This window comes from Eptatretus burgeri, chromosome 11 (genome assembly GCF_056783735.1).
Source record: "Eptatretus burgeri isolate ZD-2024b chromosome 11, Ebu_testis_v1, whole genome shotgun sequence".
In the NCBI taxonomy this organism is placed as follows: Eukaryota; Metazoa; Chordata; class Myxini; order Myxiniformes; family Myxinidae; genus Eptatretus; species Eptatretus burgeri.
The window spans coordinates 25,938,753-25,955,540 of NC_140971.1; the positions used below are offsets into that span (position 1 = coordinate 25,938,753).

General features: G+C 46.0%; 2 protein-coding genes across 5 annotated transcripts in view; one reads left to right on the top strand and one right to left on the bottom strand.

Annotated features, from left to right (window-relative positions):
* FAN1 (FANCD2 and FANCI associated nuclease 1) overlaps window positions 1-5,188 on the top strand; it is a 131,033-nt gene extending 125,845 nt beyond the window's left edge. For both annotated transcript variants that reach the window (XM_085845631.1, XM_085845632.1), the window contains exon 15: window positions 2,769-5,188. In XM_085845631.1, coding sequence (XP_085701757.1) covers window positions 2,769-2,781 — 13 coding nt within the window. In that variant the 3' untranslated portion in view covers window positions 2,782-5,188. The remainder of the gene's footprint in view (window positions 1-2,768) is intronic.
* Window positions 1-14,743, bottom strand: part of LOC147016697 (BTB/POZ domain-containing protein 2-like) — a 73,730-nt gene extending 58,987 nt beyond the window's left edge. For 2 of the 3 annotated variants that reach the window (XM_085845636.1, XM_085845633.1), the window contains exon 1: window positions 14,152-14,743. In XM_085845636.1, coding sequence (XP_085701762.1) covers window positions 14,152-14,522 — 371 coding nt within the window. In that variant the 5' untranslated portion in view covers window positions 14,523-14,743. The remainder of the gene's footprint in view (window positions 1-14,151) is intronic. The other variant, XM_085845635.1, reaches the window with a different exon arrangement.
* Window positions 14,744-16,788: the final 2,045 nt, after the last annotated feature.

The window sequence follows — 16,788 nt, forward strand, 5'->3', positions numbered from 1 at the left end:
GACTATATATATATATATATATATATACATATATATATACACACATATATATATATATATATATATATATATATATATATATTGTTACGGATTCGCGCCCGCCGGCGTGCTGGCGGCCACGTAACTCGAATCGCGGCACGTCGCCCACCGGACGGACAATCCAGTCGTGACCCTCTCGGACTAACGCCGGGAACCAGTCACGGGTGGACCTTTCGGTCTCACCGCGATCGAGCCAATCAGCCCCCGCGTGGGATAGGGTTGCTCGCCAAATTCGACCTACCTAAGTACCCACACGGAGGGTAGACCGGGCGATCGCACCTCGCCGCAGGTCGACTTCGGACACGGGCCACTTAAGCGACCCGTTCCGTACTATCGGGATAACCGAGCGGTGTTATCGTCGGCCTCGACGGTTCGATTAATTATCGGGCGTATTCAGCCCACTACCAACCCTTTACGTGAAGCAAGATGAGGATTCAATGAAAGAAATGACGAAGCGAAGCGGGAAACAGTTCAACACAAAGCACATTTATTCGCGATGAACGGAAAGCACACATATTCAATTCCACCAAAAGCACATAGAAAAGGAAAAGAAACACAATGCAATTTTACACAAAAAGCAAATGCGACAATGCAGATCTAATACCGATTACGCGAGCACACGGCAACACTTATACAATTTTACTTCACAGACGGCGCCGACAACACATACCCAAAACCAAGGAAAAGAAAACCCTCAAGGATGAGGCGGGCCTGAGGCCGAGACCGGGTCGGGCCTACCCGTCTGGTGATGAGACGCGGAGCGGCGATGGTGCCTCAACTCCGCGGGCCTCGCGGACAGTGTCTGGTAGGGGGTGGGAAGGGGGCCCCCTTGGTCGCACTATCTCAGCGCGGGGGGGAAACAGGAGGGGGTTGCTGATGCTCGGGGGAAAGGAGGATTTCTACTCTGTCTCGAGTCCCGCGACGAGCGTGTCCACCTCGACCAGGTCGCGCCGTCGGCCTCCCTGGTGTGCAGCTCCCGGCACGACGCGAGCACCCCCTCGTCTGCCCTCGCCGCCTCTCCACAGCTCCGTCCTCTTCGCTCCGACTCCAACGCACACGACGACGACGAAGACGACCAACTCCTTCTTGCTTCTTCTTCCCAACTCCACCGACTGCGAAGTCTTAACTCCCTCGACTTGACGAACGCGGCCGCTTATATAAGCCCCGTGGCTTCGCTCTCTCATCTTTGACCCCCTCCCTTCGACCTTTCACCTCGCTCCCCATTGGCCCGAGAAAAAGTGGGCGTGAATGCATTTTGATCCATAAATTTGCATATAGCGATCACCCTCCAACGCCCTGGAGGCGGGGCCAAATCGCCCCTCGCTCACCGATTGGACGGAACAAAAGTGGGCGTGTGTCGTTTTTGATCCGTTTTTGGAGCTGAAAATCCGTGGTTTTGTACACGCTGTTCGGCGCGCGCCCTGCACGAGTCCAACACCGGTACCCACAAGCGGCGCAAGAACGGTGGCGATGCGACGGTTGCGAGGTGTGACGTGAAGCGGCGCCGCGGTGGGTGGTTGATGTTGTGGTTGGTGGTGGTGGTGGTGACAATGGCGGTTGGTCCAAAATAAAGATAGTAAAAGAAAAACGGCTATCCTGAAGAGTCGCAGCATGCATAAATGACATGTATCCCCACTAGACAACGGGTTTGGGCCTAACTACACATATACTTACCGAGATATCTCACCTAAGGGACCTGAATGGTGGTTTGCGAATTTGGTAACCACAACAATATGTATATATTGCATCATTTGCGAAAAATTATTCTGCCTATTGTGTCAATTGGTATTTAAGTGTACATTTTTTTGTATAACCATCATCGAATTAAGTTATAAATGGGCTCATCTCAGTCTTTGCATATTTTGCAGTAAGCATGGCGACTGAAGATCGAAAGGAGTTCTGAAAATACTGTTGCGATCCGTTCAGCTGCCATAAAACAAAACAACGCAAAGATCTTCGCAATGTGTCAAATGATATGTTGATGAAGTTTTCTTCAAAGGTGAAAAAAAGATGACAGACTTTGTACTTCGTGCAGAAAAAAAACTCAGTTGGCACCAGAGCGTATTGAAGAATCATCGTCGACCAGTTCGAAATTATCATCAGAAGGTACTATCGAAGGCATTGCAGAATCTATTTCGACAGATGAGGACGATGAGGTTTTTGAGAGAGAAGCAGAAGTTGACCTATAGTCGGGTCAATTTATGACAAACAACCACCAAACCCACAACAAAAGGTTTCTCAGTGGTTTTCATTCCTACTGGATATACTGATCAAAAGAAAAAAAAGTCTACCAAAATCTGACATCTGGAAATGGGTTAAAAGTCATTTTCAAGATGGCCGCCACAGGGCTTTGAAATAACTAAAACAGCTATAACTTCTTCAATAATTGTGATAAGAACATAATTGCTGGTTCTGGTCCATGGTTTTAATGGATCAGCAATCCACTGGTGTCAATAAAATTTAGATCTGATCAGTATTTAACATGAAATCCAAGATGGCGGCAAAAAAATGAAGGGCGTAAAATCAATAAATTGTGTCTATATAATCAAACCTCTGTGAGGCAATCACCCAACATTTATCAAATTCTAACAAAAGGGTTTTCAGTCTTCTCTTACCAGTAATTATATGTGATGTATTACATGTCAGAGGAATGTCCTTGGCTCTGATTGAGTAGCCTATCCCTTTCTTCGAATGCTCTTTCCCTGAATGTTTTGTTTTCTGTGTTTCAGGTTTGAAGAATGAGTGCTCCTGAGATGCACGAAGATCAGTGTTCAATTTGCAAGGAGAGGCTTGAGGATGGAAGTGACGTTGTGCAAATTCATCAGAAGAATTCATCAAAGTGACGATGTTTATGTGGCGGCTGGATGCAAGGTACACACGGACTGTCGTAAACGGTATATAAATCAACATGACATCCTGAATCAAAAGAAGAAACAAGGACCATCCAAACCGTCCAGGAAGCGAAGTTCACGTGTGTTGACAGGGCCTTTCAACAGCAAATCCGGCGAACAAACCAGTTTTGGGCAGGCCTCAGTTGTGATCTCGTCATCAAACAAACACTCATGAGATCACTAAAGAGCACCGGTGGCTTGACTCGTGGCAGTAAGATGACAGAGGAACACCTAACATTGTGGACAATGTCAGCCCCTATAACATCTGAGGTCAACGTCACCATGCAGGACTTCAATGATCTCACATACACAACAAGCGAACAGCATAAAGAAGCAACTGGTACCAGAATTGAAAGACATGCATTCGACCTCTCGAAGATAAGCACAAAGCTGAATGCATTTTCACCTTTCTCCTCTGATCGTACATTGAGAAATATCATAAATGGTATCGTGGCAAGCGAAGATATCAACGTGCATGAATATAAAGCTGTTGGGAACAAAATCATCGAGAGAATAGTTGGACAACCTGTGTTTTCCTTCTCCATCAAGAGGACAGAGAAAGCAAAGACCCTGGGAAATTCTAATGCTCTCCAGGTTGCTCCTCACAGAACCATCGACTTCAGTCTGCTATTCCAGCGATTCCTGGTGGTATCCCAGATAGGTGATTTGTCACTTGAGGACGTGATGAGTTTTGAGCTCAGTCCATACCCTCCATCCCTCTTTGAGGACAACAAGATCTTGAGGAAGGCCGACAAACCTCAACTCACTCAAGCCGTCAACGACCACTGTACCAAGGCACTGGCATGTGAAGGAGTACCTGACAGCACACCTTCAGCACACCTTAAGACTGAAAGGTATGTTCTTGATGGTGGATCCTTGCTGCACAAGCTCAAATGGAAGAAGGGAGATACATATGGCAAAATAGCCAGAGCATATGCGGACTTCACAACAAAACACTATGGGACAGCAACTGTTGTTTTTTATGGCTATGGTGCAGGCCCTTCGATAAAGGATAACACTCAGCAGAAACGGGGACAAGCCAACAGCTATCAGACTGTGAACTTCACCGGAGAAACTGAATTTGATGGAAAGAGAGATGAATTCCTATGTGTCGGCAGTAACAAGCAACAGCTGATCACCTTAATAGGTGATCAGCTGAAGAAAGTGGGCTGCACAGTTATTCAGGCAGAAGGGGACGCTGATGTGGACATTGCCAAGACAGCCGTAAACAGCACAATTCTGCATTCCACCACACTAATCGGAGAGGACACAGATTTTTTGATGCTTATGCTCCATTACTGTATACCAGATGGAAAACCACTATATTTCAGATCAGACAACCAGTCAAGAAGCAATCTGAAAGTATATGACATCAATCGGATAAAGCATCTTCTTGGGAATAAGTTGTGCACTCAACTATTATTCCTGCATGCCTTCGCAGGATGTGATTCAACATCTTGTGTGTATGGCATTGGGAAAAAAAAAATCAGTCTTTCAGAAACTCGTGGAAGATGATCAAGGCCTCGAGTTGTGTGCAGATACATTCACTTCGAGAGGCGTCAGCCACGCTGGAATAAAGAAACTTGGCAGCCAAGCGATGGCAGTTATATTTGGCGGGGATAGCACAAGTTCTCTTGCAGCCATGCGTTACAAGATATTCACAAAGAAGGTCGCTGCTGCCAGGTCTTTCATTACACCTGAACGTCTTCCCCCAACGGAATCTGCCACCAAGTTTCATTGTCTCCGAGTGTACTACCAGGTCATGGTTTGGATGAGGATGGAGGGTGACCTCGATCCTCTGGACTGGGGCTGGGGACTTGAAGACAATCGATTTATACCTATCATGACTGCCATGAATGCTGCACCAGACACTTCTGAAGATGATACACTGCAACTGCACCACAGCTTGTGACACACCCCATTGCAGCTGCAGAAAGAATGGGCTTCCGTGTACGTCGGCATGTGGATCATGCCAAGTGACGTTTTGTGACAATCCACTAAATCAAGCCTCTGAGGAACTAGAGGACAGTGATGAGGACTGAAATTGTAACCGAAACTGCCATTATGTAATGTTCACAAATAAATGTTTCAGTGGAACCAGGTGTTCAGTGATTTTGGTTCAGATGGAAAATATATTGATTTTAGCACTCTTGAATTTTGCCGCCATCTTGGATTTCATGTTAAATACTGATCAGATCTAAATTTTATTGACACCAGTGGATTGCTGATCAATTAAAACCATGGACCAGAACCAACAATTATGTATTTATCACAATTATTGAAGAAGTTATAGCTGTTTTAGTTATTTCAAAGCCCGGTGGCGGCCATCTTGAAAATGACTGTTTTAACCCATTTCCGGATGTCAGATTTTGGTATACTTTTTTCTGTTGATCAGTTTATCCAGTAGGAAAGAAAACCACTGAAAAACCTATTGTTGGAATTTGTTGTGGGTCAGGTGGTATTTTGACTCGACTACAAAGTAATGCCATGCTGAGCGCTTGACAGGGGACATAAAATGGACACCCGGATGGAAGTCAGCCCTCGCAAAGAGAGAAAAAAAAATTGGGGTTCAGCAGGAATTATTGTGGTAGTTCGGGTTACCGGAAAGTCCATTTTTTAGATCCTCGTGGAGGATCTCTAAGTCTTACTCACGTTGTTGTTCTTCATCTTCTTATTGTGAACTTTTTTGTTTCACAGCCTACAGTTTTCATCGAAACTTCCTCAAACTTAGCAAATACATGTAGAAATATCCTGTGCAGACAGTAACCATCTCCGATTTTGAAAATTCCTCCGAGAAAAATGTTATGACGTCAAAATATCTCCGCAAATGGAAATCGCCTAAAAAATTATCTCCGAAACGCGGCAAGCTTTTTGAATTCTGTTTGCGGGAATCGAACAGGGCATTAGCAGAGATGAATTACCGCACATATGATACATCACTATGACGTCATATCAATTATGACGTCATTCCTATTTTTTGTTTCACAACCCAGAGTTTTCATCGGATCTTCGTGAAACCTGCCATGTATATGCAGAAAGCCCACGCGCAGGCAGTAACCATCTCCGATTTTGGAAATTCTTCCCAGAAAAAAAGTTGACGTCATAATATCGCCGCTAATGGAAATCACCAATACCATTATCTCCGAAACTGGGCAAGCTGTTTGAATTTTGTTTGCGGGAATCAAACCGGGCATTAGCACAGATAATTTATCGCAAACCTGATACATCACAATGACATCATATTCGTTTTAATGACATCATTAAAAGGACGAGGATCTTAGCTCATTTGAGCTCGTTTCTCCAGGCCAAACATGCCATCTTTAATTTTATTTTTATTTTTTTTATCTTGGCTTTACCATCCCCACTATCAAGATATTTATTTATTTAGTGATATGAATGTAAAATCTACACGTCTTATTTTTTTAAGGTGTGGTTGGGGGCTGTGCCCTCAATGAGGACTTGCATCCTGGTTTTCACTTACTTATTATTTTTCTTCCAGGTACATACTTTGAATTGGTACCAAGTCTGTGGCAATTTCCCTATCTGGTCGAGGAGTGAGCTCACTGTGCTGCCAAAGCAGGAACTTTGCAACACTGTCGGCGTCAGAGGGGCAAGGTGAATATAGGAAGCTCTAATCATGACGGGCATTGTCCCATTCTGGTCCCATCCCCCGCCATTTAATGAAAAAGTTCATACATATTCCAGATAATGAGGGAGGTGAATTGGAAACAAGACACCATTTGGTCATCATCTCAAAAAAGTTCCCCAGGGGTGAGGAACGTAGGAACCAAAAATAATTGAAATTAGATAAGCGGTTTTCCATTTATTACAAAAAAACATTTTTTTCAAGATGGCCGCCCCAGTGGGCCATCTTGGATCCGGCCACGCCCAAAATCAATAGGGTTCTTCATTTTCAGGTGGTACACGTGTGACCCAAATTTCAAATCAATATGGCGAACAGTTTATGAGTTATCGCACTCACAGCTATAAATGTTGACGCCCGGACGGACGGACGGACAGCCGGACGATCTGGGTGACAACAATATCCCCCTTCCGCCACACGGCGGGGGATAAAGAAAAACGAACAAATATTTGTTTACAAAAACAATCAAGGGCCATTACCAATTTTTTTCAACTGAGAAAGTAAGCCTTTCTTCCTTCACTTGGATATCTCATCTTCCTCCAACACTATCAGCACTTTCTACCCTCAGCCTCCTTCCCCAAATCATACATCTTTATTCTTTACACTGCCACTCGCCCTTCCTCCGAGCTACGAATACATCACCACTTTCATTCCATCCATCCATACAATACATTCCCACCTCAGACTTAAATGTATTTCATCATTCTTAATGGAATCTGAAAGGTGTTTGAGATATAAAAGTGTAGTGAGACAATAAATACAGAAGCGTTTTTCAGGAGAATAGACAGTGGCAAGACTAGAATAACTCACTCAGAGAGGAGTTAATGCATGGAATGATCTCCATGGAAAGGTGAAGATAGTAGCAGAAAAAAACAGTGGAGAGGTACCTAGAAGCATTAGGGATAGAGGCATGGGTATGTAGACATGGGCAGGACTGGCAGTTTAGGAAGGTATGGATGAGCGATTATATCCACTAGTGCGTGCCCGTAGCTGCAGCTTCGTTCCTTCGCTCTCATAAACGACGACTGGATTGGGGCATTATTTTCAATTAGATCGGACCAACCGTATCATAAATGGCCATAACTTTGGAAACACCTGGGAAACATACTCAGGTCCCCAGCGTCACAATTGACGTCATATCAAATTGACGCCCCCTCTCTCTCGCCCCCCCCTCTCGCCCCCTCGCTTGAATTGCGACTTCCCCTCTCTCTCACCCCCCTCTCTCCCCCCCTCCTCTCTCGCCCCTCTGTAAATGTATTCACAAATGTCTACCAAGCACCACAATTAATTCAAACCTTGGGAAAAAAACAGCTTTCAAACCCTTGGGAAATAGCTGTTTCCCTTGAGAAAATTCAAACCTTGGGATTAATTAATAATTTGAACAATTAATTCAAACCTTGGGAAACACTTGGGAAACAGCTGAAACGGATGAAGAACGATATCAAACCTTGAAAAGGCACACACTCAGGTCCCCAGCGTCGATTGTGACGTCATACCAAACGAAGATGAAGAAGAACTGTGATGTCAATCGTGCAAAAATAAATAAATAAATAAATATTAATTGTGCCATCATAGCACCGTATCCTGTTGACAGAGGTTGACAGACGTTATTGGTCAACAGACAATATATAGGTCGTTATTGGTTGACAGACATTGGTCATTGTATCACGTTATTCTTTTTATTAATGCCAATTATTGTGCTATTATTATTATTATTCTGTTATCATTATTCTGAGATATATTTGGGAAAAAATGGCATGACAAGGTGGAACGACACTTCAGCTGCGATACATACACCTTTCCAACACTGAAAAAAAGCAATAAAATGGCCGTAACTTGGGAACCGCTCATCCGATTAATATCAAACCTTGAAAAGGCACATCCGCGGGTCCCCGGCAATATTCCTGGCAAGTTTCAATCAGATCGGACCGGTGGTCGTCGAGAAACGGCGGTCGCAGAGACAGACAGACACACAGAGATTGCTGGAATTATAGATAGATGAGTAGTCACTGATGTCTGAAAGGTTCTCATGAGAAAAATGAATGTGTTGTGCTTTCCCACCTCATCCCCTCCTCTTGTGCTTTCCCACCTCATCCCCTTCTCGATTCCCACCTCTTCCTCCATTCCCACCCTATCCAAACTCCCTCACCATCAGCTCTTTTCCTGCCTTCCTCCCCTTTCCCACCCTTGCCTTGTCAATCTACTCCTCTTTTCCAAGCACCACCCCATAATCAACCTTTCCTGTGATTCTGAGGACTAACTGAGATGTTCCTACACACTTGCCAACCACAGGACTTGAAATAACCGATGGCTGATGGCAATGGTCATCGGTGCACCAACCTCTTGGCACATTCCCCTTCAAAATATTTCAAACTTATGGCAACAATTATCTGTATGCTCCCATTCAACTGCCGCCACTGCCCGGCGGTCAGCAATACTTCCAAAAGCTCAGTCATGATCTTCAACCGCCAATCTCCGTTTGTCATATACAGTGGAGGCTTTCATATCTGAAATTCCCATATTTAAGCACTTTCACGGAGCACTTAAAATTTCAAATTTGCCGCACTGGGGGCGTGTAGAGTAGTGAGCGTGGTTGTGATTGGCCCGCCATCTCCCAACTGCTCATTGGCCAGCTTAGTCACCCTCCGAGTTATCCAAGATTCCACCCTCCATTAGTCCTCATTCTTGGAGTCTCAATGTTGGAAGCAGTTGTGCGTGCTTTATAGCTATTATTCTCTCGCACCAAAAGTGGACAGAGTTCATGTTTCAACCTGTTTGTCGTAATCTGTCCACAACATTTTTGAGATATCCTGCTCATAGACAAACTAGGTAGAGGAGTTGGGTAGATGACAAGAACAAGCCGATTCGATTTTGGTTTCGGTTTAGGTCCAGATGCAGATCCGGCCTATCAGTGGGATACAAAACGCAAACTATCTAGCCAAGCGGAGTTATGCGCTCTATTGAGTGCCATTCTGGTAGCATTATTTAATTTGTCTCAAATTTGATCATTCTGTGTGCACAAAATGTATTGTTGTGGTGCTGGGTGTCGGCGACGAGCACGACCGCTAGATGGAGCAATAGAGTCGGCTCCACTGAACACCCGGAATTTATAGGTCGTCACCCCGGATAACTCCGGAGCCGACGGGTCCCTTATCAGACCGAAGATCGCCAATAGGTCGATCGCGTGGGATAGGGTCGATTGCCAATTTCAATTTACCTAAATACCCACATCGTCCAAACTACCGGGGAAATTCACCCTCGGCGGAGCTCGAGCGGAACGAGCCGCTAGTGTGCTCAAACCGTGCGTAACCCGAGCGGATGGTTACTGGGGTCCGTTGATCCAAATGCACAATTTTCCGCTTCCAAATATCCCAACACGCACCGTGCTAAACCAATAAAGAAAGCACAGAAACAAGCTGAAACATTTAACGGGTGATTTATTTATAATGGGGGGGGGGGAGGAAACACACAAAGAGCAGAGATATCATGACTAAAGAAAATGTAATTTACAAGGAACACAGGCACTTAAGTTTCTACTTACAGACAGGGCCCAAGGACACACACACGCACACACACACACACACACACAAATACCCAAAAAGAAAACGGACCCAATGGGTCTTCAGTCGGAAGAGCCGGCCCTATTGGTCCTGACCAATAGGGTGCCACCTCCCACACATTCCCCATGTTTAGGGACCAGCACTGCGAACACACACACACATACACAAAAAAAAAACGTTTCCAAAGTCTGTGTAGCCGACTGATACTGCAGTCCACCTCGTGCGGCCACACCGACTCCGAACCACTGGTGGGACTCGAACCCAAGGCCCGAAGTCCATGACCACAACCATCTGCAGAGCCCTCGTCGACAACCACTCACTGGCTTTGGATGCCAGGTTAGAAAATGCCTGGACTGAGAATGTCCTATCCCACCAGGAACGTCTCACACACGATCCTCGTTGCTTGGCAAAACGCCACGATTTCACGAACTGGCCAACGCTCCTGCTACGAACACACCATCTCTCCCCTTGCTGGTCCAGACCACCACTTCTTCCTCTTCAGGAGGGAGGGATTTCTTTCCTCGCCACTCGCCTCCTCATTGGACGGTTCCGTCACGCAATTCGCTCGTCGCCCCCGTGAATGGCCGAAATGGGTGCCAAGTCCGCTGACTGGACCGGGGGTGGAGGGGGGGGTGTGACGGCCGTCGCGGTGAACCGCCCCTCAAACAAGGAGAGTAATATGGTCCTGTGTGGGCTACGCTTATTGGCCGACCGTCGGCAACCTCGCTCGCATCCCCCGGATTGGGTGAGATAGACATCAAGTCCTCGTGAACTCCGCCTACGTATGTGCTGACACGCACATACGTGGAGGAGAAGGAGAAGGAGAAGGAGAAGGAGAAGCAGAAGTCTTCTAAAGTGGCAGTGAGGTGTGCACGGATTGACCAAATGTTCCAGTAAGAAACAGTTAGTTTCTGGAACTGTGGATGGAGACCACTACTTAATTTATTTTTTTTTTCGACGAGTCTCAAAATCTCCACAGTGCCCCCACAGTGGGTTGGATTTATGTTTTGCCTTCTCCCCCCCCCCACCCCTCACAACTGCCTTCGTGCTTCCGAAATACCTGTCCAATGAAGACAATATTTCCTCAACTTCATGCCCTGCAACCAGAGCATATCCGCCATGTCGTGGGGCAAAAACAGTAACACGGCATGTACACTCATTTCCTTACATGCCTTTACTAAAAGAAATGGTCAATACAGTGCAGTATTTAAAAAGGTTACAAAGCACAATTCAGATCGTGATACAGATTGTTGAATTAAGCATTGGAAGAGCACAAATTACTGGGGAGGAAGCATTGAGAATGAGGAAAAACTTGTAATGAAGGAGAACAGGTACACACACACAAATGATGAGTGGCTTGAGAGGCCTTTTTTGGCAATACTAGCTCCCCAGAACCCCCCTTGGAAGGGGAATCAATCCACAGATGAATTTCTATCTCACTGGTGATCTCTCGTGAGAGATGCCTTTTTGTAGGAAAAGGTAAGCAAGAGTACATCAACCTCAAGACAAAAGTACACAGTCAAACAAGGCTCGTCAAACCGATATACATGCACCTTGGCTCGAAGGCCAAAGCTCATGGTCATACAAAAGCGCAAACATCCGAACTCACAGGGCTAGCGAGCTAATGGCTGGTCATACCATAAATGGTTTCTGTTTGGGGACTACTTGGCCATTAAAACACAGAACAGAGTGGATTTCCCCAAAGAGAGGGGATGGCAAGCTGTCTCACGAGCAATTATATTTAATGGCATCTCTTAACTGGAACGGTGATCGTGGACCCAAGTGTCACACTAGCAGTTGATGTGATTGTCCTGACCAATAGGGTGCCACCTCCCACACATTCCCCATGTTTAGGGACCAGCATTGCGAACACACACACAAAAAAAACGTTTCCAAAGTCTGTGTAGCCGACTGATACTGCAGTTAGCAGTGTAGCAGCTGACACAGCTTTTAGTAGTGTGTGGTCAAGTAGTGATTTTCACAGACTGTAACTCAACCAAAAGTTGCATTTTTTCCAGCTACAATTCAAAATCCTCATTAACCGTGTAAAAAAGCCCAAAACAGAGTGGAGATGCAGCAGGCTACCCCTTGGTGTCCATGTCACCATTCCATTTGATGCAGACATAGATGTTGACAATCAGTTGTATTTACCATCAGTTTCCATCACTTAATTTCATCATAACTTTTGTAGCATCAGGTTATGATGAACAGATGGCTTTTCCCGAATCCCAAAATTAAAGTACTTCTCGCAGTCTCGACTTTTAGCACCACGAAGACTTGCGATCAGGTGATGGAAAACGCCCGCACACTTGACTTCAGGCCAGACATAGTTTATCAGTCCAAATCGCTATTTTGTCGAACAGGTAGGTCTTCTTGTTCTTCAACGGCTGCAATTATCCCATCCTTGTGGGGTTGGACGGGGGGGGGGGGGGGGGGAGTTTGGCCTGAGTCTTCACGAACCAGCTGGCCAGGCCTGACATTCGACTAGTTTGGGTAGGAATTTGGAATTTGGCCATGGTGCCGGCAATATCTCACCTACTCTTCGCAAAGGACACCGTGGGATCTTTAACGTCCACCAACTAATGCTGGCTGACGAGAGACTCGTTTAACGTCCATCCGAAGGATGGAATGCACATTGATGAATCACCCTGCTTGTGAAACCAGGCTGACAGTTTATAGCTAGGCTGAGATTTGAATCCAGGCTGGACAGCTTAGAGACGAGTGTGCGTGCGTACCTCCAGACTAGGCCGTCGTGTCAGCCTCGAACAGGTAGGTCTCCGAATCAATATATTTAAGTTTCTTCTCATATTTGAATTCTGTCCGAGAATCACCGTCTAAGGTCTATCTGTTTGTCTGACCGGAATCAGATTAAATTGCCCACAATATGGCTATGATGTAAAATTTGGGAATACAGTGTCGTCAGAGTAAGTGATCAAAAGGTGTGGGTGTTGCAAAGTGTGAACGCGTCACGTTTTAATTAAACCACCAAGCCTGGGGTTGGCCCAACGGTGGCTGGGTTAAGATCTTAGGGTCTCGAGTTTGAGCCCGTCGGCCAGTGAATCAACACCAGGTGGGGTTGACTCAACCAGTCATCCTTTCCGACGTCGGTTAAACGAGTACCAATGTACTGGTAATAGAGGGCACTGCATTGGCGGCACAGCCACGCCCCAAGCAGCAGCCACAGGCCGCACACAACAGCTATCCATTGAACCCCCCACTCCCAAAAACCAGAAATCATACATTTTTAAAACCACCCCATTTCCCCTTATTTTGTGGAGGTTGTTGGTGCCTTCTCCGTGATGGACCTGCTTGTCCTTCGATATTCCCTCCCTCGAACCCACACATCCAACCATGACATCCCTACCAACACCTTGGGGACCAGAGAGCATTGCTTAGGATCAGGAGGGCTGAGAGAGGACTGGACGCAGGTGGGATGGACTGGGAAGTGCTTCATTAACAGTGTAACAAAGACAACCCAGTGAGGTCGTTCTAAAGTGGACCATGAAGAAAGGTGGGGGCGCGGTGGGGTTGAATTAGAGAGGGGGGATTGAATTAGAGAGGGGGTTGAATTAGAGAGGGGGGATTGAATTCGAGAGGGGGTTGAATCAGAGAGGGGGTTGAATCAGAGAGGGGGTTGAATCAGAGAGGGGGGATTGAATCAGAGAGGGGGTTGAATCAGAGAGGGGGTTGAATCAGAGAGGGGGTTGAATTAGAGAGGGGGTTGAATTAGAGAGGGGGTTGAATCAGAGAGGGGGATTGAATCAGAGAGGGGGTTGAATCAGAGAGGGGGTTGAATCAGAGAGGGGGTTGAATTAGAGAGGGGGTTGAATTAGAGAGGGGGATTGAATCAGAGAGGGGGGTTGAATCAGAGAGGGGGGTTGAATCAGAGAGGGGGGTTGAATCAGAGAGGGGGGTTGAATCAGAGAGGGGGGTTGAATCAGAGAGGGGGATTTCACAGAATAACCTTTTTCAATCTCCCCCCCTCCGCCCCCCGAACCCCGAACCATACACAACTCACTTGAGCAGGGCGAGGAAGGCCGCAGGCTCGACATCAGGTAGTTCGATCTCCGAGGACGTGGTCGCCATCCCACCGTTGAACATTGCGTCGAACACGGCGCTGCCCACGGCGAGCACGAACTTGTGCGCCGGGATGCGCTGCGTCTGCACACCCTTCCCCACGAGAAAGTGCACATCACTCAGAACCTCGTTGTTAAACATGAAGGCGAAGCGTTCCTTCACCGTGGTCTTGGTCGCCTGCCAGTTGTACATGGGCTCTCGAAGGAGGGCACCAGGCGCCGCACCCGTCCCTCCAGCCGCCGCCGCCACGGCCGCTGCTGCAGCGGCGGCGGCGGCGGCGGCAGCAGCAGCCGCTGTTCCTCCCGCCGCCATGACGGCCTCGCTGGCGGCCGACACGAACGGACCCTCAATCTCCTCCCCCCACGATCCCAAGGCCGGTTCTCTGGTGCGCCCTCGCTTCACCGAAACACCAAACGGTGCCGACTACGACGTCTCATCGCAGCTTTGTTCCAAAGTCTCCTCACGGTTAAATTTTAATGACGATGTCTGTCGAGGATTTCCACTCGAGAAATACAATATCACTCATGTGAATCATAAAGTGGTGCGAGAAAAAAAAAATTATTCCATTTACCCATTCACCGCCCCCAAAATAGAAGCATAAACACTCACGCAAGCTTATCACTATTTCCTTTTTCATTCATCGTCCCGTGAGCAATATTTACAATGATAAATTACTTGATTACATATTCAGCATTATTATTGTTATTATTATCTGTCAAATCATTCCTTTGTCGTGCTTTTCTTACGGCGCAAGTGCCAAGCTCCCTCTGCTGGCAAACTTGGCGGGAACTTCCTGGAAACGATCCACAAAACTTCCTCTCCGTAGATCTACACGCATCTAGATCTACACACATCTAGATATTCCACAAACAGTTCTTATCATCATTCATTGCGTTTTTTAGTTCACCAATCTGCCGGCGAGATCATTCGCCATGAAATTACACTTGTAGCTGTGATGGGTTGATGGCGAAATACGTGTTCATGAACTTGTACAGTCTTGAAGGGTTACTGAGCCCTCGGTTCTCTAGTTTAAGAAGTCATCGGTAATGGACTTGTTCTATGCTGCACTACTGTCGACCTACCCTTTGCAATGAGATGTGAGCAATTGTTACACCATATGCTGCACAAACAGTTGCACCACGCTGGATACTCAATCAATCAAATGTATGATTAGACTAGAAAGATTGGAATAGAATGCCAAGTTTCAATTTTTTTACATTGAGCACTTTCACAGAAAATGATGTCCGTGTGTTTTTTTTTTTTTGTCCTTTAATACAATATGGCTGCCATACCACATCACCGATGACGTCAGAATCAGCAATAAAATGTTCTCCATGGGGAGTCCCTCCTGTGTTTAAAGTTTCGCATGATGGGACAAGCGGTTGCAAAGAAAAACATTTTAAAAGTGAAAATATATAGACGTGGACACACGCAGACAGACAGCAAGGGGGCATCGCAACAGTCTCACATCCCCTTCGGGCGAGACTAATAAGGTACAAATGAGGGAGGGGAGTGAGAGGGGAGTGAGAGGGGAGTGAGAGGGGAGTGAGAGGGGAGTGAGACACTGAGAGAGACAGAGAGAGAGAGACAGAGAGAGAGAGAGACTGAGAGAGAGAGACTGAGAGAGAGAGACTGAGAGAGAGAGACTGAGAGAGAGAGACACTGAGAGAGAGAGACACTGAGAGAGAGAGACACTGAGAGAGAGAGACTGAGAGAGAGACACTGAGAGAGAGAGACACTGAGAGAGAGACACTGAGAGAGAGACACTGAGAGAGAGACACTGAGAGAGAGACACTGAGAGAGAGACACTGAGAGAGAGACACTGAGAGAGAGACACTGAGAGAGAGACACTGAGAGAGAGACACTGAGAGAGAGACACTGAGAGAGAGACACTGAGAGAGAGACACTGAGAGAGAGACACTGAGACAGAGAGACAGAGACAGAGACAGAGACAGAGACAGAGACAGAGACAGAGACAGAGACAGAGACAGAGACAGAGACAGAGACAGAGACAGAGACAGAGAGAGTGAGAGTGAGAGTGAGAGTGAGAGTGAGAGTGAGAGAGAGACCAACACCAGGCTTTGGGAAATAATTAATAAATGATCATCATACTAAAATACACAATTTGCTGTCATCGATACATCATGAAATGTTAAAAATCAGAACAAAATCATCAATCTATAACCTTGCATTGGTGAGCTATTTTGAAATAACAGACATATTTGGACTCACTTTGCAACAAGCTTTCATTTTATATCCAGTTTTAGTAGATTTGCTGATATCAGCATTTTTGTGTGATGACATCATCAAACTGTGGACTTCATAAAAAGTGTTTTTTTGTTTTTGTTTTTTTGTTGAACCATTGTGTTTTTGACACTGAACCATTGTTTTTTTGCTCATAAATAAGTAAATAAGTAAGTTAATAATAAAAAAGATGTGACAACCATTTTCACACAAAACGACTAAAAACAAGTTTAAACAGCTGGTAATTTGGTATTTCTAATTGCCTGATATTCAAAATGGTTGCAAAATTTCAAGATGACAGCTGTCTAACAATTACTAAAATTAGTTGAAGCAT